The sequence below is a fragment of the Leptidea sinapis genome, chromosome 37 (assembly GCF_905404315.1).
Source record: "Leptidea sinapis chromosome 37, ilLepSina1.1, whole genome shotgun sequence".
Classification (NCBI taxonomy): Eukaryota; Metazoa; Arthropoda; class Insecta; order Lepidoptera; family Pieridae; genus Leptidea; species Leptidea sinapis.
In genome coordinates, this window is record NC_066301.1 from 5,235,776 (window position 1) to 5,259,570 (window position 23,795).

The following is a 23,795-nucleotide window of genomic DNA, read 5'->3' on the forward strand; positions in this document are numbered from 1 at the left end:
AATTGTTATGGTAATGTACGTTTTGATCTGCATCAAAAGCCGTGATTATATTAAAATGTTCGTTATCAACCAAACGGCCTAAGGCGGCTACACACTGCACTGCAAGGGGAGATTTGATAAAGTGTAGGTATTTGATTTACTCTGCTAATTATAAATTAAAATGAGATTGAAATCATAATGTGATCCACTACAACAGTAGAAAGGGCGCGGTCTATATTATCCTACTGATATTATAAATGTGAAAGTTTGTATGTCTGGATGTATGTCTGTACTTCTTTAACGCAAAAACTACTGAATAGATTTTGATGAAACATTACAATAATATAGTTTACACACCAGAATAACACCTAGGCTATAATTTATAAAAATATTGTTGCTATTATATAAGTATATGCTATTATATAGTAACCCGAAAAATGAAAAGACTGTTTCGTGGTTGTGGTTGTCGGATTTAAAAAGTAAGTCTGAGAAAAAACGGTCGAACACTAAATATAATTTATAGGGCAAAACAGCGTTTGCCGGGTCAGCTAGTTTATAATAAAATTATTAATATTGACACACTTACACAAATTATCTTACCCAAAATTTTGCATATAGCCTGTGTTATAGGTTGCAAGACAACGATATATTTAACATACATAAATACATATAGACATCCATGACTCGGAAACAAACATCAATATTCATCATATAAATGTTAGCACCTACCGGGAATCTCTAGCTTAGTAGGTAGGATCGCTAACCACTGGGCTATATACAGGTAGTCAGGCTTTTACAATAGATAATACATTGTAAGTATACTTTTATGACAACATGTTTGGAAGCAACTTTATAATGCACAGCACAAATTCATATAGGTACTTTTAGCTATTTATATTAATTAATATTGTTAATATTTAATGTTATTGTTGCCAATATATCTATGTCCTTATCATTGTTTGCAGTTATCTAAATATTGTTTATTTGAATTCCTAGGTCTGTGAACAGCCTCACCTAACGTTACCTGTTGTTTTCTTTTTATGAAAATAAGGGACGAGGCGAGTAGGACGTTCAGCTTATGGTATTTGATACGCCCTGCCCATTACAATCCAGTGCCGCTCAGGATTCATGAAAAATCTCGAAAATTCTGAGCGACACCACAACTTTCACGGCAGAAATAGACGCCGTTGTGGTACCCATAATCTAGTCGGCATCCTGTGCAAAGGAGCCTCCCACAAATAGTGTTCTGTGCCCTGCTTCTGTCATAAAGTTGCGCCCTTTTATTTGTTCGGAATCTCTCTCTAGTAAGTACTACGTAGAGAACGTAGTACATAATATTATATCGATGTTGGCAGACTTATATGTCATACCAATATCAATTAACTTTTTACTTATGGTTTCATTACCGGGTTTACTTATGGTTTTATATTTATTGACACCTATGTGATATTTCGTAACCGATGTTCATCGAAACCCTTAGGGAACTTTATAATATAATATTGACACACTCTTACACAAATTAACTTGCCCCAAACTAGGCATAGCTTGTACTATAGGTACAAGACAACGATATATTAAATACATTATACTCACTTAAACATACATAAATATCCATGACTCTGATATAAACATTCATATTCATCACATAAATGATTGCATCTACCGGGATACGAACCCGGGACCTCTAGCTCAATAGGCAGGGTCACTGACCACTGGGCTAGGGGTCGTCATAGAATGTAGAATAATAGCTAAGAATGATTGCAAATTAACAACAGTAAAATTACACACTTTTCCCCTTTCACCCCGTCTAAATGTACATGCAGACATATCTGTATAATCTGCAAACCTCTACGACCTAATAATAAATATAAAAAAAAAATACCTACGAATCGAGAACCTCCTTTTTTTTTTGAAGTCGGTTAAAATTAAGAAACCTGAAATATCCACAGAATATATATATATATACACAGAAAATTTAGCTTAAGTTTTTTTTGTATATAGGAGGCCCTGACTGACTATAATTATTTGTTTTGAAATATTGTGAATATAAAAAGTATCAAAAACCCATCGTTCGAATTTCTACATTTACATTTCCACAATCTACAGATTTCGTGTGAAGCGTTATTTTAAATAGGAATTAAAGCTGAACGGGTCTTTTGATAGACTTCAAATAGCATTTATGCATGTAGGACCTTCTAAGGTAACGATATGTTTGCCTTTTACCTTTGGTATTACGAATTCAAGCGCGGACGTCTTAATTTGTTTACAATTTACTAAATCAAAGAAAACTAAACTTGGTTAGATGCCAAGTAAACTAGTTGCCAAATAGCGAGCAGGTCTTAGCGAGTGACGAGTCGTGAGTCTAAGCTAAGCGAATCCTAAAGAAAATTTCACTTCAACAAAGGAAAAATAGATAATTATGTTACGTTTCTACTACGCAAACGCGCGAAGAAATAGATATTTATCATGTTATCTATAATAATAATAAAATAACAAACAAATTGTCAACATGTGCAGGTTTCTTCTAAGTAATTTTGAAATTTGCGCCAAAATAGTTGACACTCAGTGTTAAACTAGTTCCTTATAAATGGCATAGATGGCGCTATAACGCTTTTACTGATACGTACAGACCTCAAGAAAAAGTTACAAGAGAAACCCACAGATGGCGTTCGTCAAGCAAATGCACGCCCTACTCAATTGTCTCATGTTTATTGTTGAGCCTATACAGGCATACTTAGTAATGGTCTTTACTTTTTCCTAGATAAGATGATTTCCTAATTTCACCTTGATATACTAAAACATATTAATTTGACGACAAGATAATTCTAAAGGACTCTAGTAGAAGTGAGAGGAATGCAAACAAGCTTATGGATTGTCAGGAGGAGGCTTCTCGCTGCCAATATATGCAGTTGCCGTCTAGCCCGAAGCCTTTTATTTACTTCGGAAGCACGATGAAGCCAGAATATCACTATATGGTATCTATGGATAGGTGACAAAAATGATATTGAGGTTTCTAATATTATTATGAATTAATATATCACTGCGCGAGAGATACTTCCAAAGTGGTAAAATGTGTCCCCCCCCCCTGTAACTTCAAAATAAGAGAATAAGACAAACTTCCACTGAAAATTGATTACAACGAACGTAACGTTAAGTAGTTTTATATAACGTTATAAATCGTATTATCAAAAAATTAATTGAAAAAAAAAAATACACTACGTTACAACGAACTACAAGAAATTTTATATTTTGTTACTTGCTGCTACGGAACCCTTCATGGGCAAGTCCGACTCGCATTTATATTATAATTTTAATTGTAATAACTATTGGCAGACTTAAAGCAAATAAATAAATATATTATTTTTGTGTGACATAGAACGAGCCTATGTCGGCCTTAAATACCCTGACCGGCAAAATCTGTACTGTGCTATGCTGCAACAGCTGCTTATCAGCATACGACACGGCTGTAGACAGCCCGTAAGATCTATCCAATGATATATTTTCAACTTTACACCTCCCTAAATTTTTAAATTACAAATGCACGTAAAAACGAACTTATACAAATTAAACGACTGCAAACGGCATATTTATAAAACCAAACAAATCCAGTCACGAAAGCAAACGGATTGACGTGCTCAATAACTGTTAAATTACCATCCAAATATGAATCAAGAAAAAAGGATGTTTGTTTAAAAAAATATAGACTAAGAAAACAAAAAGACAGCGCATGGCAGTTGTTATTCGTTTGCACAAAATCACATCAACGTTATAGGGTCATAGTTATAATAATAATATAAGACATGGATACATTGATGACTAGATTATAGGTACCACTACGACGTCTATCTACCGTGAAGCAGTTATGTGCATATATTACTGGTTTTCGGTATGAAGGGCGCCGTAGCTAGTGAAATTACTGGGCAAATGAGACTTAACATCTTACGTATCAAGGTGACGAGCGCAATTGTAGTGCCACTCAGAATATTTGCGTTTTCAATAATCCTCAGAGGCACTGCATTGTGGCTGGGCGAATCAATGACCATCAGCTTGAACGTTCTACTCGTCTCATGCCTTATTTTCATTAAAAAAAACACAAGGTATGTGGAAGATTATTCTATCATTAAGCAATCGCGTATAGATGAGGGGCATTTTCTGCATTTTACATTTCACATATTTCGCAGAGTGTTCTTAGGTAATGTTGGGGTTTATACTCGCAATCACATTTCAATACTGTAATTCACGTCAAAATGCACCACGTTGATATGCGAGGTTCCACAACCGTACAATTAGCTGTTACCTAAAGCTTTTCCAAACCGAAACAACCAACGTTCCTACAAGCAAAGAGCGTACTCTCACCCAAATCACAAAGACCGGTAACAGATCCTAGACATAACATTGCCTATGTCTATAGAATAATATTAGCAAAATAGTTGAAGGAATAAGAATTGAACAATGGTTGAACTAGACATTTTATACTAGTATAGCCCAGCCGCGTTCCGTCTATATAATTCAATACTCTTGATTTTATTTAAAAAACCGTATAACCGCCGTTCGTTTGATTAGTCGATTAGGGTTGTAAGTTGGGAAGCGCACGAAACTGTCGTAGAAACAGGACTTAATGACGCGCAATAAATAGAAACTATAAAAATATAGTAGCAGCGACACACATTTTACGGTCGCGTTGACTCTCGCAGTATGGAATACAATCAATCATATTGATAGTAATCAATATTTTTAAATGGACTAAAATATCTCATATAAAAATACGATCTACAATTATTAATTTAAGTGAAAAATTACACTCATGAACATACAAGCTTAGAATAGAAGTCACAGGAAAGTCATTTACTGACTTATTTTAAATCTTAATATATATAAATTACGTGACACGTTGTTTGTCCGCGATGGACTCCTAAACCAATGAAGGGATTTTAATGGGGATTACTTCATGCAGTGCAGTTTGGTCCAACTTGAGAGATAGGATAGTTTTTATTTCGATTTAAGACCCATAATTATTTTTATTTTCAATATTTGTTTTGTATGAACATATTTTCTATGAGAGAATTTAGTGACGCACGGTTTGACAGTGCGCTGTGAAACAATTTCATTATAACAACAGGGAGCATTTTTCATGAAATAATTCTTCATGTTTTGAATATTTCAAATTGGCAAATTCCTGTGAAACAGTATTTTTTTATTATCTACAGAACAACGTCTTTCGGGGCAGCTAGTATAAAATATTACTTTAACATTGTACAAAATTTTATAATACACTTTATGCAAAGATAAGAAATTTAAATAAATATATCATAAAAAAGGAGATACTCAACACATCCCTCAAAAATTCATTAAATACAAGACACACTGTAATTAAATAAATGTAGGTATTATGCGAACAGTATCTCAATATTTGAAGTAAGTATATTAAAAGCAATTTAACTTTAAAAAATACATAATTCTCGATGACAGAATTGTTCAACCAACACAAATAGCTCCCGTTCAGGAGTACGTCGCGTGACCAGCCATCGCTTCCCTCGAGCATATCTTAGGAAAGAAAACGACCAGACCACGAGGCCGCCACTAGCAAACAACAATAACATTTAAGTGAGATTGTAAGAGATCACTATTGCCTATGCCAATAAAAAATATAAGTTAAGCGTATCACCCAGAGTACTGGCTGTACGAAGATTTTGAACAACCATCTTGACTTTTGATTTTCAATGAGGCATTTAGAGCTAAACGCGATGTTAAGCCAAAAACAAAATCAAGTGACTCACAAAGCGGTGCCTAATTTGAATATTACCCAATTCGGTATCAGCGGTGATCATAAACATGTATTTAATACCTGTTTGTCAAAGCGGAGTACCACCCGCGTCGCGTTAATTTCCCGCCAAGGGGTACCGAAGCCCGTAAAACGTTATTTACGATCCCACCCGATGATTGCCGAGAGCACGACCCGTTCGCATGCTAATTTACGCAATGGTGTCCCTTAACTTCCGTGTTTCGATGAACCTTGCTTCGGGGAACCAGAATTAATGATAACAAAATTCATACTGTCTCAATTTATCTACGCAAGACCTAAATAAACAATCTTTATTTTTAAGCCTATTTGATGTTGCATAATGTGTGAGTATACCGCAATGCTAAACCCAACCACAATATACTATTTAAAACATTAAAGCTTGGACGAGTTTCACAAAATCCGATGTAATTCAATTTGTCAAAAGGGTTGTCACCTAGGCGTAAAGCAAAAAGCGAAAAGACGAGGGGTTGATTCGCGTGTTAACGACCTGACCGATGGGAGAACTTAAGCTCGCAATCTATTTCCATTACCACCGAATTTCCGATTACAATTATAAAGCCCAATTTGATAGTTAATTTGTAAGTTTATCCAGTTGGTTCCTCAAATAAATATGAGTAATTATTTACAAAGTCGTGAAGGCGTTCGTAATTTGTTTTTGGGATATGGACTGTGGTGATTACTTAATATCATATAGTATATCTACAATAAGTTTGTTATTCTATTTTCTCATAAAAGAAAAACCAGTAAAAAGGCATAAAAAGGCATTCATTTTCTCAAAATTGATTCCTTTAGAATACTTTTTGATGTCATTTCTTATACTACTAGATACTACTACCGCTTCGGAAACAAATGGCGCTCTGAGAGAGAAGAAGCGGCGCAAGAAACTCTCCCAGCATTCTTTTTTTTGCGCTCTTTTCAATAAAAATATACGCTATTGTACTGTCGCTATAAAATAATCACAATCTAGTCCCAGGCTGTCCGATCATTTAGATATTCAGCAGTGGAGTAATAGGATTTACGACAGAGCCATTTTTTTATAAAACATTTAAATTTATTTATAGATAATGCCTGAACAGTGGCTGGGACTTTATTGTAGAAGTGTATACATTTACCCTTAAAGCTATTATGTATCTTATGAAGTCTACTAGAATTAGTTACAAGCAATCCCTTATTTCTAGTGTTAATAGTTATAGTCCATCTGTTACTAAAATGAGTACAAAATTTAGACTACAATTCTCAAATTAGGTTTAAAGGGGGTTTTTAAGACAGAAAAAACTCCGGATCCTTTTTGTTTTATCAAAAGTTATTATTTTTGAATTAGCCCAAAATGTTTAAGAGGAAAATTTAGTCACCATTTTTTCATACAAACGTTCTCGACTCCTTCCTCTTTGATAAAGTAAATTATAAGTAAATTGATAAAGTAAAAAATTGATTAAAATTATTTCCAAATAAGATCAATATCACCATTATGTGTCCCTCTTTATTTTGCTTTTTTTGATATATTTGTTTTTGTGTGTTTAAAACGGCTTAATCATAATACAGGCCGCAAACAGGGGCCAATAGTATACAAATCTGACAAATAATAAGCGAAAAAATCGAAACACATAATATTTCCTTCCCAATTCCCATTCAGTTTCCAAAATTAAAGTTAATTTTTGGAAGACGAAATTGCCGAGAACGAAACCATGATTTTAGAGCTTTTTTGCTCACTATTTTAATTCGGAGCTGCAATTGCCCTTATCGCACTAGCACTGGCGCGACGGTATGTTGTTTTAGAATTATTAAATCTGGAAATAGCCTCAGCTAATACCTCCTATTAATAGCTTCTACGATAGGCCAAAAGTAAAACGCTATATGTCGCTTATAAGTGTTTGAGGATTGTCTCTACGTTTTGATCACCAAGATTCTAGGCTCTTTGATTCATTTTTATATAATATTAGCTAATAGAGATTGTTTATGATATGTTGTGAGTATTTTCTGACCCATTTTGACATGATGTTCTGAATGTAATGAGCATTCAGTTCCCCGGAACTGCTCACTTCAGTCGATGGAGTTAATTATTTGGATTGCGAATAAATAATATAAGTATTGGAACTCTACTATGTTACAAAGTCAATGCGTAAATATAATGTCACCTGTAAAAAAAACAAACACATTCTTGCAAATTCGTATTTCTTCTAAGATCCTAACGGAGCCACAGCTCGATCGTCTAGCAGGGGCTTAAGTTCGCAGGGGGAAATCAAACTGTCAGGCTAGCTGTGTGTTCCGATTTCAGATAATTGATGAGTCAATCTCGATCTATCTTTCTGGCGGTTTCTTTGAAATGCATCAGCGATTCCTAACTCCGATGACTGGTAACATTCCGGCCGGCTAACGAACCGCCGTTGCCGCTATGAGATGTTAAAGTAGTAAACTTTCTTGTGGTAAGTAGTTTATATTTAAGTTTATAAAAATACAAAAAGTAATTTGTAAGTCGGTTTCGCACACGAAGGTTACCGTACTATTGTACAAGATATTAATAGTTTTGTCAAAGAAACAAAGTGCTATAACAATATAAATAATATAAATTTAGAATTTGCCATTGTCGCCGTTTATTTCATTTTCAGCTGTCTATAGCTGCAACATATCTTACTGCCATTCCCAATATTCAGTCTATCTCGGGTTGTGGCTTACTTAAGATAAAAAATTGTAACTATCGTTGACTTTTCTGTCCCAATAAACTTATCGACGGTAACTCATCTTATCCGTACACGCTGTCTGTCATGACGTATAGCTTACCAGGGATAGAAGTCCGTATGGAAATCGCAACAGTGAACTGGCGATAAGAATGACTTATCAGGTATATTGGGACAGCTTCAGATTATTGACAGCTAATTACTGACAGTAGAAGGTAGTAATAAATCTCTATCTTTATATAGTATATTGGGAACGGTCGTAAGAGCATTAGTAGGTAGTTTATCATTGGTTATCCTTCGGGTACATAACACGGAACTTTGACTTTGACATGCGCTAGAAATGCATCACCGTAAATTTTATTTGCTTTAATAGAAACTTTAACCACAATGTTTATTACCCACCAATCAGGCACACGAGTAAATCAAAGCGATATGACATTTCCATTATAGTAAATATCTATAATAATATAAGTAACGTACACAGTAAAATATATTTTTGTTGAAAGGTATTTTTTTCTAAAAATATGAAGAGCCAGTTTTATAACGATATAAAGTCCTCTGTGAATTTATTATCGTAAACAAATATCCACAAATTTTTGAGCCTCCCCGATATTTTTATTTCAAATGTGGTCTGTGGTGCCTGGATCATGCTATTAATATTAAATTGTCGATGAAGTACCAATACCTCCTAAGTGTTAAGAATCAAATTTTACACCAGAAGAAAAAAAACTGTTTAAAAATAAGGTTTTATTTGTTTTGATCAACTATTGATAGTAAAATAGTTTCCAATAGATTACTTTTTTATTAGTTACGAAGGGATGTGATTATGTTAATGTTTTATTAGTATTTAATCACTTAGGAGATATTGGTTCTAGAACTTAAAAATCCACTTTAATGTTAGGAGTTATTTCTTGTAAGTAAAATACATAATTGACTTAATTATTTTTTTTTCAACAATAATAATTTACAATGTTTTATGATGACAAAAACAAAACAATCATCGAACTCAAACCAAACATGAATAATTTTTAAAAATCTCTTTTAGTAAACTAAAAGAATAAAACAAAAAGAGCTAAAAAATCTTCTCGACTTTAAAATTTTGTTTCTTTTTTTATGTAGGTACATACTAATTTTAAAATAAATGAATTTAAGCTTAAATTTTAGGCAATGTATCGTAATCTGATGGTAGTGCATTTTTCATACTTTCCAAATGATTAAATTTCGTGGTTGTTATAGTAAGAGGTGCGTTATTCATTTGTAAGTAGGTATTAAAACCTGCAAAAATTAATCGCCCTAGTCATCATCAAAATGTAATTTTCTTGTAATTTTTCCCTCATCAGTATACCTGATGGCCCGAATGTTTGTTACAGTCGGGTACCCCGCTTTCCGACCTGGCCGAATACTTGAATACCGTCTTAAAATAAAGAGAACTGGCAGTCAAGTAGAGAAAAACTTTGACAGCCTCAAGACCTATCGTTAAAAGAATAATTTCGCCCCGTGCTGCTCTCGCTTTGTCTTCTTTCTCTCGTCTAGCCATAAGTCGCTCTTAAGTTTTTCGAGATTCATAAGAGCGTTTGACTAAACTTGCAAAGTAAACTTTTCTTTGGTCCCAATTGAGATTATCCCAAAAATGTTTAAAAATAAGTTAATGTTTTAAAACTAACATCCTTACATTTCCTATTACGGCTCCTTTCACAGAATTTTGATTTGCATCTATCTTTTATTTGTCTTGGGGGTCTAATTTTATTGTGTTCCATTTTGCTTAAGGCAGCTTTTGTGTAGCCCAAGTATTCTTTACCTTCCATTCTAAGTTTTTTATTCGTTAACTTCTTCCATTCCACGTAAATTTTGACGTACTACTCAGCCACTTGTGCTTAGTTCGGAGAGACACGGATTTAAGAAATGTACTATACAAGAACATACCATGCTTTTGGCAATAACAGTTTACAGATAACTGGTTCAATTCGTTCTATAAGTCTTCATTCCCAACTAACGCTTTTGAATGTCACAAATCAAAACTTTTGAAGAAATACCTACTATCTGAAATGTTCCTAGCAATAACCAAGAGAATTAAAATTAAAATCTTTGAATTTAACATTAAAAATGATTTCACTTACCTTTGTTTTGATAATCTCTCCGAATATATTGAAATAAGTGGCAAATAACAATAAATTGTCCAAGAGCAAAACGAAAACCGTTTCAATTACGACAGGGGGTCAAAGTGGTTTTTTCTGGAACTCAATCAAATCAAAACGCAGGTAGGTACTATCTTTATCTAGCTCTATCAAATGGCGAGGAACGCGCTGGCAGCGATCGTGCGAAGTTAATCAGTCAAATGCAGAGTGCGCCCGAGTGTAGTCGGTTGCCGGTGCAGTTAGGAGATATTTCCATAAAATACATGCGAGCGAATGAACTCTGTCACTTAGTAGATATTTTCACATAGATCAAGAAGCTTTTTGGTAAAGAAATGTTGGATAGGAGTAAATTCAATCTATGCGAATATGAGTATTATGTCTATTGTAATAAAAAAGTAATTTTGGGCTAAAATGTCAGTTAGGAGGTATTGGTACTTCATCGACGAAATACCGTTTAAAACAGTAAATTTGACGTACCTACCAATGTGTTTTCAGTGTACTAATTCATATGTACGTCTATTCGATGCTTAATAAGGTCGGTGACGCTCGTGTGATACCTCTGGTGTTGCAAGAGTATAGTTGAGTAGAGTCGCTGTGGTCACACTCTGGAAAACTGCAGCCTGTAAATTGGACTTAATTCCAGAAAAACGTTCCAAACCACAATCATGTCGAAATTGAGTTAAGAACACAAAACTGGTCACAAAAAATGGCAGACCTACTGTCACTCTTTAAATGACATTATGACTTAGTAGCCCAATCCACACGCATGAAATTCACTAATATTGATTAAACTTTAAACGCGAATTCCTTAAAATGTGATGTTTGTGGCTTGGAACGTTTTTCACGAACTTCATCCAATTGATTCTAGCTTGTCTTCTATGCAAGAAGTTTCTCGCAAAGTGCACGGTTGTCGAACCCCATCAACATGATTCGAATCGAATCAATCACATAAGAACTATATATAACTTTGAGCGATCTGTAGGTTTGTATCTAAGTATTGGTGGGAAAAATAAGCCTGGAACCATCTGCGTGTCATGCACCTACTCGTAGATAATGCGATAACTTTTTTCATTCCCTAACTTTTTTCGCTTAATTTTTGTGTCAGAAAAGATGACGCCTCAATCGCGGTCGTAATTTTGGGCCAGAGCGCGTCGTGGCACACGAAATGTCGCTCACGGAACGTTTTGCGGTGAAACGGAACGTATCTAATGCAATTATGTTGACGTTCTGTTTGTCGTTTTCGGTTACAACTTGATGGCGCACTTCGGGGATCGGTCGTAACTGAAATTATTATTTTAATCGCATTGTAGGTGAATCACTCAAATCCAAATATGTTTTTATTAAATGTTGCATATATTTTTTTATTTTAAATTGAATAGGAGATCAAACGAGTGTGAGGATCACGTGATGGTAGCTGATCACCGCCATCCACACTTACTTGCAACCCCAGAGCTTGTTTTCCGGCTTTTGAAGCGGTACGTGAAAGGTACACAACGTCTTACTAAGACGCCGGTGTTTGCCCGTATTTTATGCCCGGTGTATATGAACGAGAAGTATCTCATAAACAGAAATAGTTATTAGTCGGCTGGAATTTTGGCAGTAGTATAATGTTTTTATTATTTCTATTGCTAACTTTTATTTATCTTATTTAACAATTTTAGAAAACTTACAGTTGGTCTGCTCCAACAGTTCGGCACAGTTTACTGTACCGCTTGCCACATAAAATTTTAAGACATAGGTAAGTAATGCCGACAACACGTCGAACTTCTTGAAGAGGTAAAAGATAACATTTTATATAACGTGATAAGTAATTTTTTTGTGCGAAATTGTAAATTACTGTTGAATCTTTTTAGTATTACACATTAAAATAAAATACTTCTAAAGTATTAAGACGCGTGTTATTATAACTGAAGCCTTACACTACGTGTTTGCGTAAAAGTCATTTTTTTTTATTTTACTTCACTGAAAGCGAACAAACCATATAATAATAATAATAATAAAATTTATTGCCTTGAACTTAATTTAAGTATACAATATCAGCTTATTACAAAACATACATTAAGACAAAAGGGAGTAGGCTCAGCTTATGCTGCCTGAAATAATATTTTCATGCAGCGCTGGTTTTCAGCCATTCCCATTATATCTGTCAATAGGTTATTGAAATGTAAGTAAGCGTAAAAGGATAGATTTGTCTACGTCTAGTAAGTTTAACTGAGGATAAATAGGTTATTGACAACAGCTATTAGACATATAAATTATCTAAGGGCTGATGACTCTTGATAGCGTCTTCAGACGCCGCTTGGAACACACATTCAGCAGGAAGTTCTCGAGATAGAAGTTGGAGGCAGGGTAAAACAGACAGATCTAGGGTTAAAAACTAGGGAGAAAACAGTTAAAAAAATGGCTACCAATGTATACCTACACTTAAAGCTATCCTCAATTACTATTTATTGGATTACTAGACAAATAAAATTTGAAAACAAAATTTTATGAACTATGCGGGACTCGAACCTTTACGAACTCTGAGGTTCCGTGCCTGTGCTCTGCCAAATGAGGTTACCGTTCGAGTAACGTATCGTCATAAAATCTTGTATGGTTTGTTCAAGTCTCAGGTTGTGGCTTCATCTACAGGATCTACTTTACAGTTGATAACCTGCTCAACCCCAATATTTGCATATTAGGAAATTGACTTGAGATGTCGCTCTTGTAAATCTAAACAATTTGTCATGTTTTTAAAGTGATAACACTCGCTTCTAGGATTAATACTTATTTATCCTATGCAAATATCTATGAATTCAAATTAAACAGTAACATGAATCTCAACGTAAGGATCGAGGTTTTAGGTCTTAAGGCAACGACTTCTAATCTTGTACATATATGATCGAATGCGAAATGGCAATAATAGGTTAAATATTCACAAAGCGAGCGAAACGTTACTGTAGTTTCATGAATCAAGCGATTCGTGGGATTTATTGAGTTAACAAAAGTTAAACTCGTGCCGAAATACTGTATATAAAGACTGCAGACAACTTTTAGTGTAAAACTATCAACCTTCGGGCGCGTCCCGCGAATAAATGAGCAACTGCATTAGGAAGGGGTAATAAAATACAATAAGTATTGAAATATCACTGAGTACAGAAGATAAGCTCATACAATGTGTGTACAGGTCTCGATCGCCTAGTATCGGAATACTGGGTCTCGAAATCTCAAGCGATTGCCAATTACATTCTAGCGCTCTACAAAGCACAGGTCCGGCCACACATGGAGTATTGCTGTCATCTCTGGTCTGGCACACCCCAGTATCAGCTCGATCCATTTGACCGTGTGCAACGCAGAGCAGCTCGAATTGTCGGGGACCCAGTACTCTGTGAACGGCTGGATCACTTGCCGTTTCGTAGAGACGTCGCTTCAATGTGTGTCTTATACCATATTTGGATATACTGGGAGTGTTCCGAAGAGCAGTTTACCTGATTCCTGCCGCCGAATTCTACCTTCGCACGACAAAAATAAAGAGGCACCACAAGTTAGGATACCATCCCCACCATCTGGATGTGTGGCGGTCCTCCACAGTGCGGTTTTCAAGGAGCTTTCTTCCACGTACTACAAAGCTGTGGAATTAGCTTCCTTGTGCGGTGTTTCCGGGACAATACGACATGGGTACCTTCATCAAAAAATTCCGACGGAAGAACCTTAATATTTGTATATTTATTTAAATGGAAGACAATTGGAGTCGAACTGCGGATGCCATAAGCTCATTGACGAGCTTTACTCTAACCTTGAAGTTGTGACAGTCGAAAAATCAGTTATAAAAAATTGCCAAGCTGGAAATATCAGTTTCGTCATTATTCGATGCAAATGCGATTGCATGCTACAACTGCATTCGACTCCAATGTTCATGTTAGCTTGTTGCTGATTGTTAGGCGACAGTTACTCTATGATTTACGTGTTCGTGTCTCGGACGAGTCGCACAGTGCACCCACTTCACTACCAACTGTCATAACCCAGTAAAGGGGGTCACAGACGCGCGGGGCCCGCGGCGGTGGTGGCGTCGACGTATACATTAAAGTTATTTGAACAGGCATTATGTTCAGGGGTGTTCATTGGTTTTCTAGCAAGGTGGGCACTGTAGATCTAACTTGTCGTAGTTGCAGTACGACATAAGTTGTATGAGACAGTGCTTGCTTCGTATATGCAATCTGTAGACTGCCTAATTAGTAGTAAATTAACATTAACACTAGTGCTATATTTATTTTTTATTTAGTTTAATAGTAAGTCAGGCACTGCCTAATTGCTTATATGATATGCACACCCTTGATTTATGTTATAGAACTCTATATATTGGAAGAAATTGCAACAGTTTATTTGTCCTATATTTGCATACCATAAAAAAATATTGCGAGTCTATAATTAGTATAGGTCCTCAAATTAATATATTGCAAAATTATAGATTTTATTTAAAGTTCAAAAATAAATGATAGGAACAATATGAGTTTCAGTAATATGTTAATGTAGTCAGAGAATTTGTTGTAAAAGAAAAATTTGTGACTATAATATAGTAATAGTCGACTGAATATACATTAACAAACCACCTCTTAACAAATTTATCAATCTAAAAGATGTTGATGAAATTCGGATTATTTTAGGTACAGGAATAATTTTAGGATTTAATAAAATATACTCTTATTATTTGAGTCTTAAAACTAAACAATGACTTACTTCTCTCTTGCATCTGCCATGCCAGGGTAGCACACAAGAGGGCCAGAGTCTTGCCAGATCCCGTCGGACTCTCGAGCAAGCAATTTTGATTATTTTTAATTGCCTTAATTACCTATAACAACAACTAAGTGTTCTAATCTAACATATTATCAGCTTAAATATATTTTTGTGATAATTAAGATATCTATGAAATGATATTTATGCTTTGTTTATCTAATGAGACAATCAAAACAAGCCTGCAGCTATCTGAATATAATTAACCACAAGTGTGTTGCATTCTTTAAAGATAACACACTTTTGATTTGAAAGTATTGAAAAATATTAATACATGCATATATATAAAAAAAACACACATCATTTGCACAGGATGCTGGCTAAATTATGGGTACTACAACGGCACCTATTTCTACCGTGAATCTATAGTGTTTGGTCTGAAAGGTGATGCTAAACAAAGAGACTTAACAACTTATGTCTCAAGGTGATGAGTGCAACTCACACGCCACTGAGAATTTAAGGGTTGTTCAAGAATCCTGAGTGGCACTGCATTGTAATGGACAGGGTGTATCAATAACCATCAGCTGAACGTCCAGCTTGTCTTGTCCCTTATATTCATAAAAATCATAAAAAAAATATAAACATTCCTTGATGAAATGATAAAGCAGACACTACAAACTTAAAATAAGGAATAAATGGTTTATAAAGTATGGGATGGTTTTCTTTAACATAGTTTGTTTACTATAACAATCATATAACAATTAGTGTTAAAATTAGTGCAAGTTGAGAGAGGGACAATCTGTCATCATAGCGATGTTAGCTTCAGGCAGACACTTCAAGGAGTATCAAGCAAGTGTACCATAAGCAAATTAAGAATTATGTGCTGATTTTTTTTAATGGAATAGGACGACAAACGAGCGTACGGGTCACCTGGTATTAATTCTCTTGCAACACCAGAGGCATCACAAGAGTGTTGCCAGCCTTTAAGGAATGTGTACACACTTTTTTTTAAGGTATCCATGTCATATCATCCCGGAAACACCACACAAGGAAACTCATTTCACAGCTTCATAGTACTAGGAAGAAAGCTCCTTGAAAACCGCACTGTGGAGGACTGCCACACATTCAGATGGTGGGGATGATATCCTAACTTGTGGCGTGTCGTGCGAAGGTGGTGATTTCACACAGACATTAAAAGTCAAGGTTCAGTTCCTATTACAACCTGCAGGATATATATCCTTAATAAAAGTCCAGTGTAATTCTGATTGCTAAAAAATATTATTTAATATTACTTTACTCTGTGCCAATATTCCATCCATTGGCACCTTTTGCATAGCTTCTACAAAACAGGTGATTATATGCCACAGAAAAAGCTTTACAACACCTGATTTATAATAATATGCTTATTAAATATAGAATTTGTACATTTCATAATATCTTAGCTCATCACTCACATAACATAGTGTATTACATTATACTCACAATAGACATTAAAGCAAGCTGACTGCCATAAGGATTGACTGGTAGAATAACTTTAACACCTCCTATCATTTTCTCGATCCCACTGCCACATTTATCAGGAATAGGATTTACATTAGGAGTCTGCCCTGGTTTTCTTGAGGTTTCATTTGTTCTAGAACTTATAGTAGCAGTTTTTGGAAATAAATTGTGTATATAAGTCTGCCTTTTACTTCTTATTTCTACATTCGGCAATTCTTCGTCAGAAGAAATTTCGTAGGCCACTGCTTTTTGTTTACTATTTACAGGTTCTTCAAAACTTTCGTCATCATCGGATATTTCAATACTTTCCATTATTTATTTGTTAGCAAACAAACTGTATGCCGATGTTTATTGAAATTGGCGGTTATTCATTTATTTACCTATATTAAAGACTCAGTAAATAGATATGAGCTATTTTATTTATTTTGGAGGCTGAATTTTTCTAAATTGACGTTTAAACTTAACAAATTGCCTAAATTATAGTTAATAATATAATTAGCAAACAATATCATTCATAACATAACCTATTTCAAATTTGAAATTCAAAACAAAATAGACTTGTCTTTGACACTTGACAATTGACATCTCAATCTCATTTGACCTGTCAACATTCACTTTCTGGCGTTGCACAGTACCTATGCTCATTGCTCGGCAAAATGAATTTTTATTTATGCATAGACAAATGTTAGATATTGTTATCGACGATAATGCTAAAAAGTACTAGATCACACTTTAATAGGCCCAAAAAATTAAAAAAAAAAAAATTGCTTAAATGATTCATAAATGTAGTGGAAAGTTTATTCATGTGTTTATTTATATGTTTATGGACTATCTTCAAAATCAATAGTTATTGGCATAACAAGCGACTCTTTTACCCATATGATCTGTTTTAAATACGTCATCGGGAACTTTTTTGGAAACACATTTTCCCGATCTTTTATGGCCACAATATCTGATGTGAATAATAGAGTTCAGTGAGTACATTTATTTGGCTGAATACTAGAAAAGGCCAGAATAGAAATGGCCAAAGAAGCTAAGTCCGAAAATTTTTAACAAAAAAACAACCGACTTCAAAACCACTTTATATAATAACCACTAAAAAGTATAAAAATAATTGGGTATTTTTATACAACCTTATTAATTTATTTAATTCTAGTTACGATTATTGTCATTTCTGGACATTTTCGGTGTCCTTCCGCCGCGACCAGCTCTCGCCTTTCGCCTCCTCACAACTCAAGCGCATCTCACCTATAACTATGTATGTAGTTACAAACCTATCTTGGATGACACCGGCTCCAAAAATTACAATAATCGTAACAAGAATTAGATTAATTAATAAGATTGTTTAAAAATACGCAATTATTTTAATAGTGCATATTATATCTATTGTTTTGAAATAGGGTTTTTGAAGTCGGTAGTTTTTTTTATTTTTTGATTTTTAATGAATTTGAAGTACACTAACAATTTGTCTAAATAGGTGTAGATATACTAAATATTTTAATGCAGCAATGAACGTAAGCGCTTTGCAATTTGATTACAGACAGTAAGAAATTCTGCCATAGCTGCCCTTACTGTAAGTCGTTAAGGAGTCCCATTGATCATCTTATTCGACTACGACAATTACTTGACCATAGCTATGTTATGGCCACACGGTGAGCACCAGCTTTCAAATAAAAAAGGATTATCAAAATCGGTTCACCCAGTAAAGTTTTGAGGTAACAAACATAAATACTGACGAATTGAAAACCTCCTCCTTTTTTTAAGTCGGTTAAAAAGGGGTTATTCTGCGCTGAGTCTTTGGGCCTCGTCCAAAATTCTACACTTGAACATATTTTCATAAATTCTAAAACTGCTAAAATATGCATTATGCTAAGGCCACATTTTTTATGCCAACAGGGTTTAAAAATGCCAAATTTAGCAATAAAGGTAACACCATCATAATTGTCATCATTTAATTGGACACTGACAGTTCTCCAATTGTAATGGCTACAATCTTTTTCGTGCAAATATAAACTTAACTTAATTTAACAATATTGTTTGCTACATATCGTAGCATCAGAAATAAAAGGAAGACCATGAATTTTAAGATGTGTTGTAAAATGGGAACAGACGAGAGGCTCCTTTGCACAGGATGCCGGCTAGATTATGAGTACCACAGTGGCGCCTATTTCTGCCGTGAAGTAGTTATGTCTACGCATTATTGTGTTTCGGTCTGAAAGGCGCCGTAGCTAGTAAAATTACTGGGCAAATGAGACTTAACATCTTATGTCTCAAGGTGACGAGCGCAATTGTAGTGCAGCTCAGAAATTTTGAATTTTCAAGAATTCTGAGCTGCACTGCATTGTAATAGGTAGGCCGTATCAATTATCGATATCAGCTGAACGTCCTGAAAAAAAAAATTTTCAGGAAAATGAAAAGCTGACATTACCGTGAGGAACTACCACTAATTTAATTTTTTTTATTAGTAAAACAAACAGTATTAACTGATATAGAAAAGAAAATATTCATATCTATTTACCATTGACAGTTTTCGCATATAAGAAACTATAAGCGTGTAACAAATGACATCAAAAAGAATTCTAAAGAAATCAATTTTGAGAAAATAAATACCTTTTATGCTTTTTTAATAATGAACAAAAAACCGAGATGTAATACAATAAAAGTAGAAAGGTATAATACACAAGAAGAAAATAATGGCGATTATAAATGATTCGATTCAATAGTGAGATGCTTCAGATGAATACAAAAAACATTAAATTTCTTAAGACTTTAATAAAATACTATGTACTTATGTATAATATTTCACAAAATATAATAGATAAAGTAAAAGCTTGTTTAAGAATAGTATATTTCACTTTTCGAAAGTTCCAAAACTTATAAATATATCACGGACCGATGAAAAATCTGCAAATGGATGCCTTTAATAAATAATAAAAACTTAGGGTATATGTGAAAAAGAGTTATCAAATCAATTTTCATATTTAATTCTACGATTAATTTTAATAAAAATATAAATATGAACGACAGATAAACTAAAAGTGGTAAATGAGAACTTAAATTTTGTTACAATCTTTCTTCATGTTCAGTAATTGGGAACCAATTTTATATAACGACATAAATGCAATTCATAATACATAATTGCTGGGCTAGATCACCGTTTTTATGATAATTCGAAAAACTAGGTATTACTTACCTTTTCTTATGTCTTGCTAGTGATAAATTGCCTTCCATTTAACGATTTTTGCCTTTTGTTGAACTAATGCCCTTTCTAGTTCATCCATTCTCTTTATACTTTTGGTGGCGCTGAGAACATATATGAAAGCAAAGAGAGTGCCGCAGCCCAACCTAACCAACACATTTTTTGGTTTTAAAAATTTTTCAATTTTTTAACAAGTTTTTCAAAATTTTAAGATATTGGTATAACGCTAAATATTTTTTTTTGGATTTGACACGAGAACGTCAAGGCGAATCTTCAAGCTGCATTAAAGAAAAAAGTTTTTATCAAACTTTGTTTCACTGCTGCTCCTGCTGCTGAGTAATAGTAAGTATAGGTTGAACGTAGTGTTTAAATTCTATTGGTTAATAGACCAAGGCAAAGTAAGTACTGTTTGTTGCCCGCTCCAAGTAGCCTTTAGTACTTCATCGGTTCCTGTCTACATTATATTTTAGCAAAACTTCATTCAAATTCAAATTTGTTGTTGACAGTCAGAATCTAACACCTGTTTGAAAACATATTTACCTCAGATCCGAGAAGAAGCAGGACATTTGCAACTTATTTTAATAATTACATACCTAGTGTTGGTGAAGTGTAAATCAAAGCTGAAAACTCGTTCATAGGCAAAATTATAGCAAAACCTTGTTCAAATTGTTTTAAGGTAGTATTACGTGAATGGCGAAATGAGCACTAATTCTTGATTTTTTAGGATTTTGATCCCGATTTCACAATTTTTAATTGTTTTGCACGGAATCTTAACTTATTTTCTGAAATAATAGTAGCCTACGTTACGTTATTTATGTCACTGTACTGTATAATGTTACTGTCAGGCAATGCATACATCAATTGATCGACTAACTTGGTGACCATCTATCATCAAGTTATCATGAAGGTTTTGTGTGATGGCTAATAAAATATTGTTACCGATCAATAAAAATCTATATCTTAATCACTTTTGCCAAACAGCATGGTGTCGAGGAATAAACTAAATTATAACGCACCATAACTTCCGTCGACAACTCATTCGTGTAATGGCGACAAATTTTGGCGGGAATTCTGAATGCAAGTTATCCGCACCCCAGCGACACTCAGACGAGTCTATAGTTAATGGTCGGTAAAGTAATAAAACTCAAAGCCATCGATCTTTATATAAATGTTATGAGTATTGTGAATATTTATAATTTATAGTAGTGTAGGTACCTCCTATGACAACCAGAATTACCTAAATTAGTCACAAAGTTGAATTTTATAAGAAAATATACACTTAATTTCTTAGAAATACAAAAACTGTCAATTATCTTAAGTAGGTACCTAATTATTGGAGCCATAAAGTTAACATAGGTAAAAACTAAAAAGTATCAAAGTAGTGTGTTCCCCAACATCACTTGGCTGTTTAAAAATATAAATATTATTATTCCGTAGCATAATTTAAGATATTTAACACCCCATTTCCCGGGTCATTCAACAGTTTATATTCTCCTTTAATACCATTCCAACAAATTGGTATCTATCATAAATTACAGGGCGAAGAGACAGTCGGCGTCCCCTTCCCTGTTGTATTGTGAATTTGTTACTTGAAATGTTAGCTGTAAATGTGTTTATATTAAAGACAGCTTTATTTTTTTCTTTGATCATATTGCTGATATAATATCTTAATCACTTATAAGTTAAAAGTTAGTGATAAGTGATTTTATCCTGAACATGAAAACCTAAAAATAAGGTAAATGTAAACGTAATGTAGTAGAAGCTAGACAGAAGCTAAACTTGACGTTTGCAAAAGAAACTTCGAAATCTGTTGTTACATGAGGATTCTGATAGTTTGATGCAGCTGATGGCTAAGTAACTTGCAGTAAGTATTTTTTAATGAAAATAAGGGACGAGACGAGCAGGACGTTCAGCTGATTATAATTGATAAGCCCTGCCCATTACAATGCAGTGCCACTCAGGATTATTTAAAAACCCAAAAATTCTGAGCAACTCTACAAATGCGCTCGTCACCTTGAGATATATTAAGATGTTAAGTCTCATTTGCCCAGTAATTTCACTGACTACTACGGCGCCCTGTAGACCGAAACATGATAATGTCTACACATTACTGCGTCACGGCAGAAATTGACGCCGTGATGGTACCCATTATCTAGCTAGTATGTGTGCAAAGAAGCCTACCACTGGTATGTAATAAAGTACTCAAGAAGCTTAGAATATTAATTGTATTTTATTTGTGGTGGCTGGATGATCCTGTCATTGAAAACTTTGTTTCATGTTGTATATATACATTTTAATCATGTTTTTATGTTTAGTTTTTTGATTTTATAGTCAACTTCATTTCAATCCTCGTGTGTTCTTGTGAGCTTTGGACATTGGTTAAAACAGTTGGTCCAAGATATGTAAAACTTACTACGTATTCAATAGTTTTTAATTTTATTTGAGCTAATTAGTAGTTGGTTATAAATTTTGTTTTTTTTTTTTATGCATTGATTTTTTGACCAACTTTCTCACTGACATCATTAAATCTAAGAGCATTATTTGTAGGTTTGCTGAATTTTCTTCAAATAATAACAAGTCATCTGCAAATCGAAGGTGGTTCAGTTCTGACTCGTTTATATTTAGGCCGATTGTTTAGTTCACGAAAATGGTTTTCTAAAACTGGGGAAAACAGTTTTGGAGATACTTGAGATACATTCCTTTCTTTATGTCAAATTCGACACCCAAGAAATCCAGCTGAATTCATGCTTTCCTGTTGGTATTTATACTTTTCGATTATCTGTTTTATTGTAGACCAAGGACTTATTATCTTTCCGATAGAATAGCAATCACAAGAGAAAAATCAGCTAACTTTATGTCATTGACATAAGGCAAGGTCTTTGTGGAGTTCCAGCTAATTTAATGGAAGAACTTGTATCGACGTCAATTTATCAGGGCATTATGAAGGGTTCGCGCGAAATTTGACCACTGGAAAGCTGCACATAAAAAAAATAGATGGAGCCCAAGGAGAATGTAAAATATAATCCTTTCAGATTTTCTAGTAATTTGTGAAACTTATTTATTACAATGAAATTAAGAGCCTTTAAGGCTAACAGTACTAAACAATTCGAACAATCAAGAATATTTACTTTGTTATTATTATGACGGGTACTCACGATGTCTATTTTATTAATTTGATGTCGATATTTTGATCCAATTGCATGAATCGTAGTCGCGGTGGGACTGCGGAGGCGGCGAGAAACTCTTGACACATTGACACTTGACACTAATAGTACGTCAATCTGTCCACGTGGCGCCTTATTCGTTTAGATTTTTCCGTAATAATACGTCATAATTGAGTACTTGTCATAATAATTACAATGTTTAAGTTTCGCGATGATAAATGTTTAGGAACACTTACTGCTGATTAAAAATAAGTTTACTAACCGGATCATTTTAATTAACAGCCACTTTATGGAATTATTATTTTTTAGCGTTTGCGTAGAGATGTGGTTCTCTCTGCATCTTCTACCGCATTTATGACGGGGAATGCTTAGAGGAGCTTCGACATTCGGTGCAAAGTACCACCCGCATTACGTTGACGTGTGGCATTCCACAACCGCGCGTTTTGCTAGGAATTTCTTGTTCAATCAATTTTCCCGAACAGATACGACTTAGGGACCTTCAAGAAAAAAGCATACTCCCACCTTAAAGGCTGGCAACGCATTTCTTGACATCTGTTGTTGCGTATGTCCATGGACGGTTGCCTCACCTCGCCCATCCCGTGAGCCTCGTGCCCGTTTGCCCTCTCTTAT

At 34.4% G+C, this 23,795-nt stretch overlaps 2 protein-coding genes across 5 annotated transcripts in view; one reads left to right on the plus strand and one right to left on the minus strand.

Moving 5' to 3' along the window:
* Positions 1-17,322, minus strand: part of LOC126975737 (Fanconi anemia group J protein homolog) — a 115,597-nt gene extending 98,275 nt beyond the window's left edge. For all 3 annotated transcript variants that reach the window (XM_050823748.1, XM_050823747.1, XM_050823746.1), the window contains exons 1-2: positions 16,785-17,322; positions 15,309-15,420 (exon numbers count right to left, since the gene is read on the minus strand). In XM_050823748.1, coding sequence (XP_050679705.1) covers positions 15,309-15,420; positions 16,785-17,114 — 442 coding nt within the window. In that variant the 5' untranslated portion in view covers positions 17,115-17,322. The remainder of the gene's footprint in view (positions 1-15,308; positions 15,421-16,784) is intronic.
* Positions 1-23,795, plus strand: part of LOC126975738 (zinc finger protein 573-like) — a 358,061-nt gene that overhangs the window by 124,570 nt on the left and 209,696 nt on the right. The gene's annotated exons all lie outside the window — the stretch shown is intronic.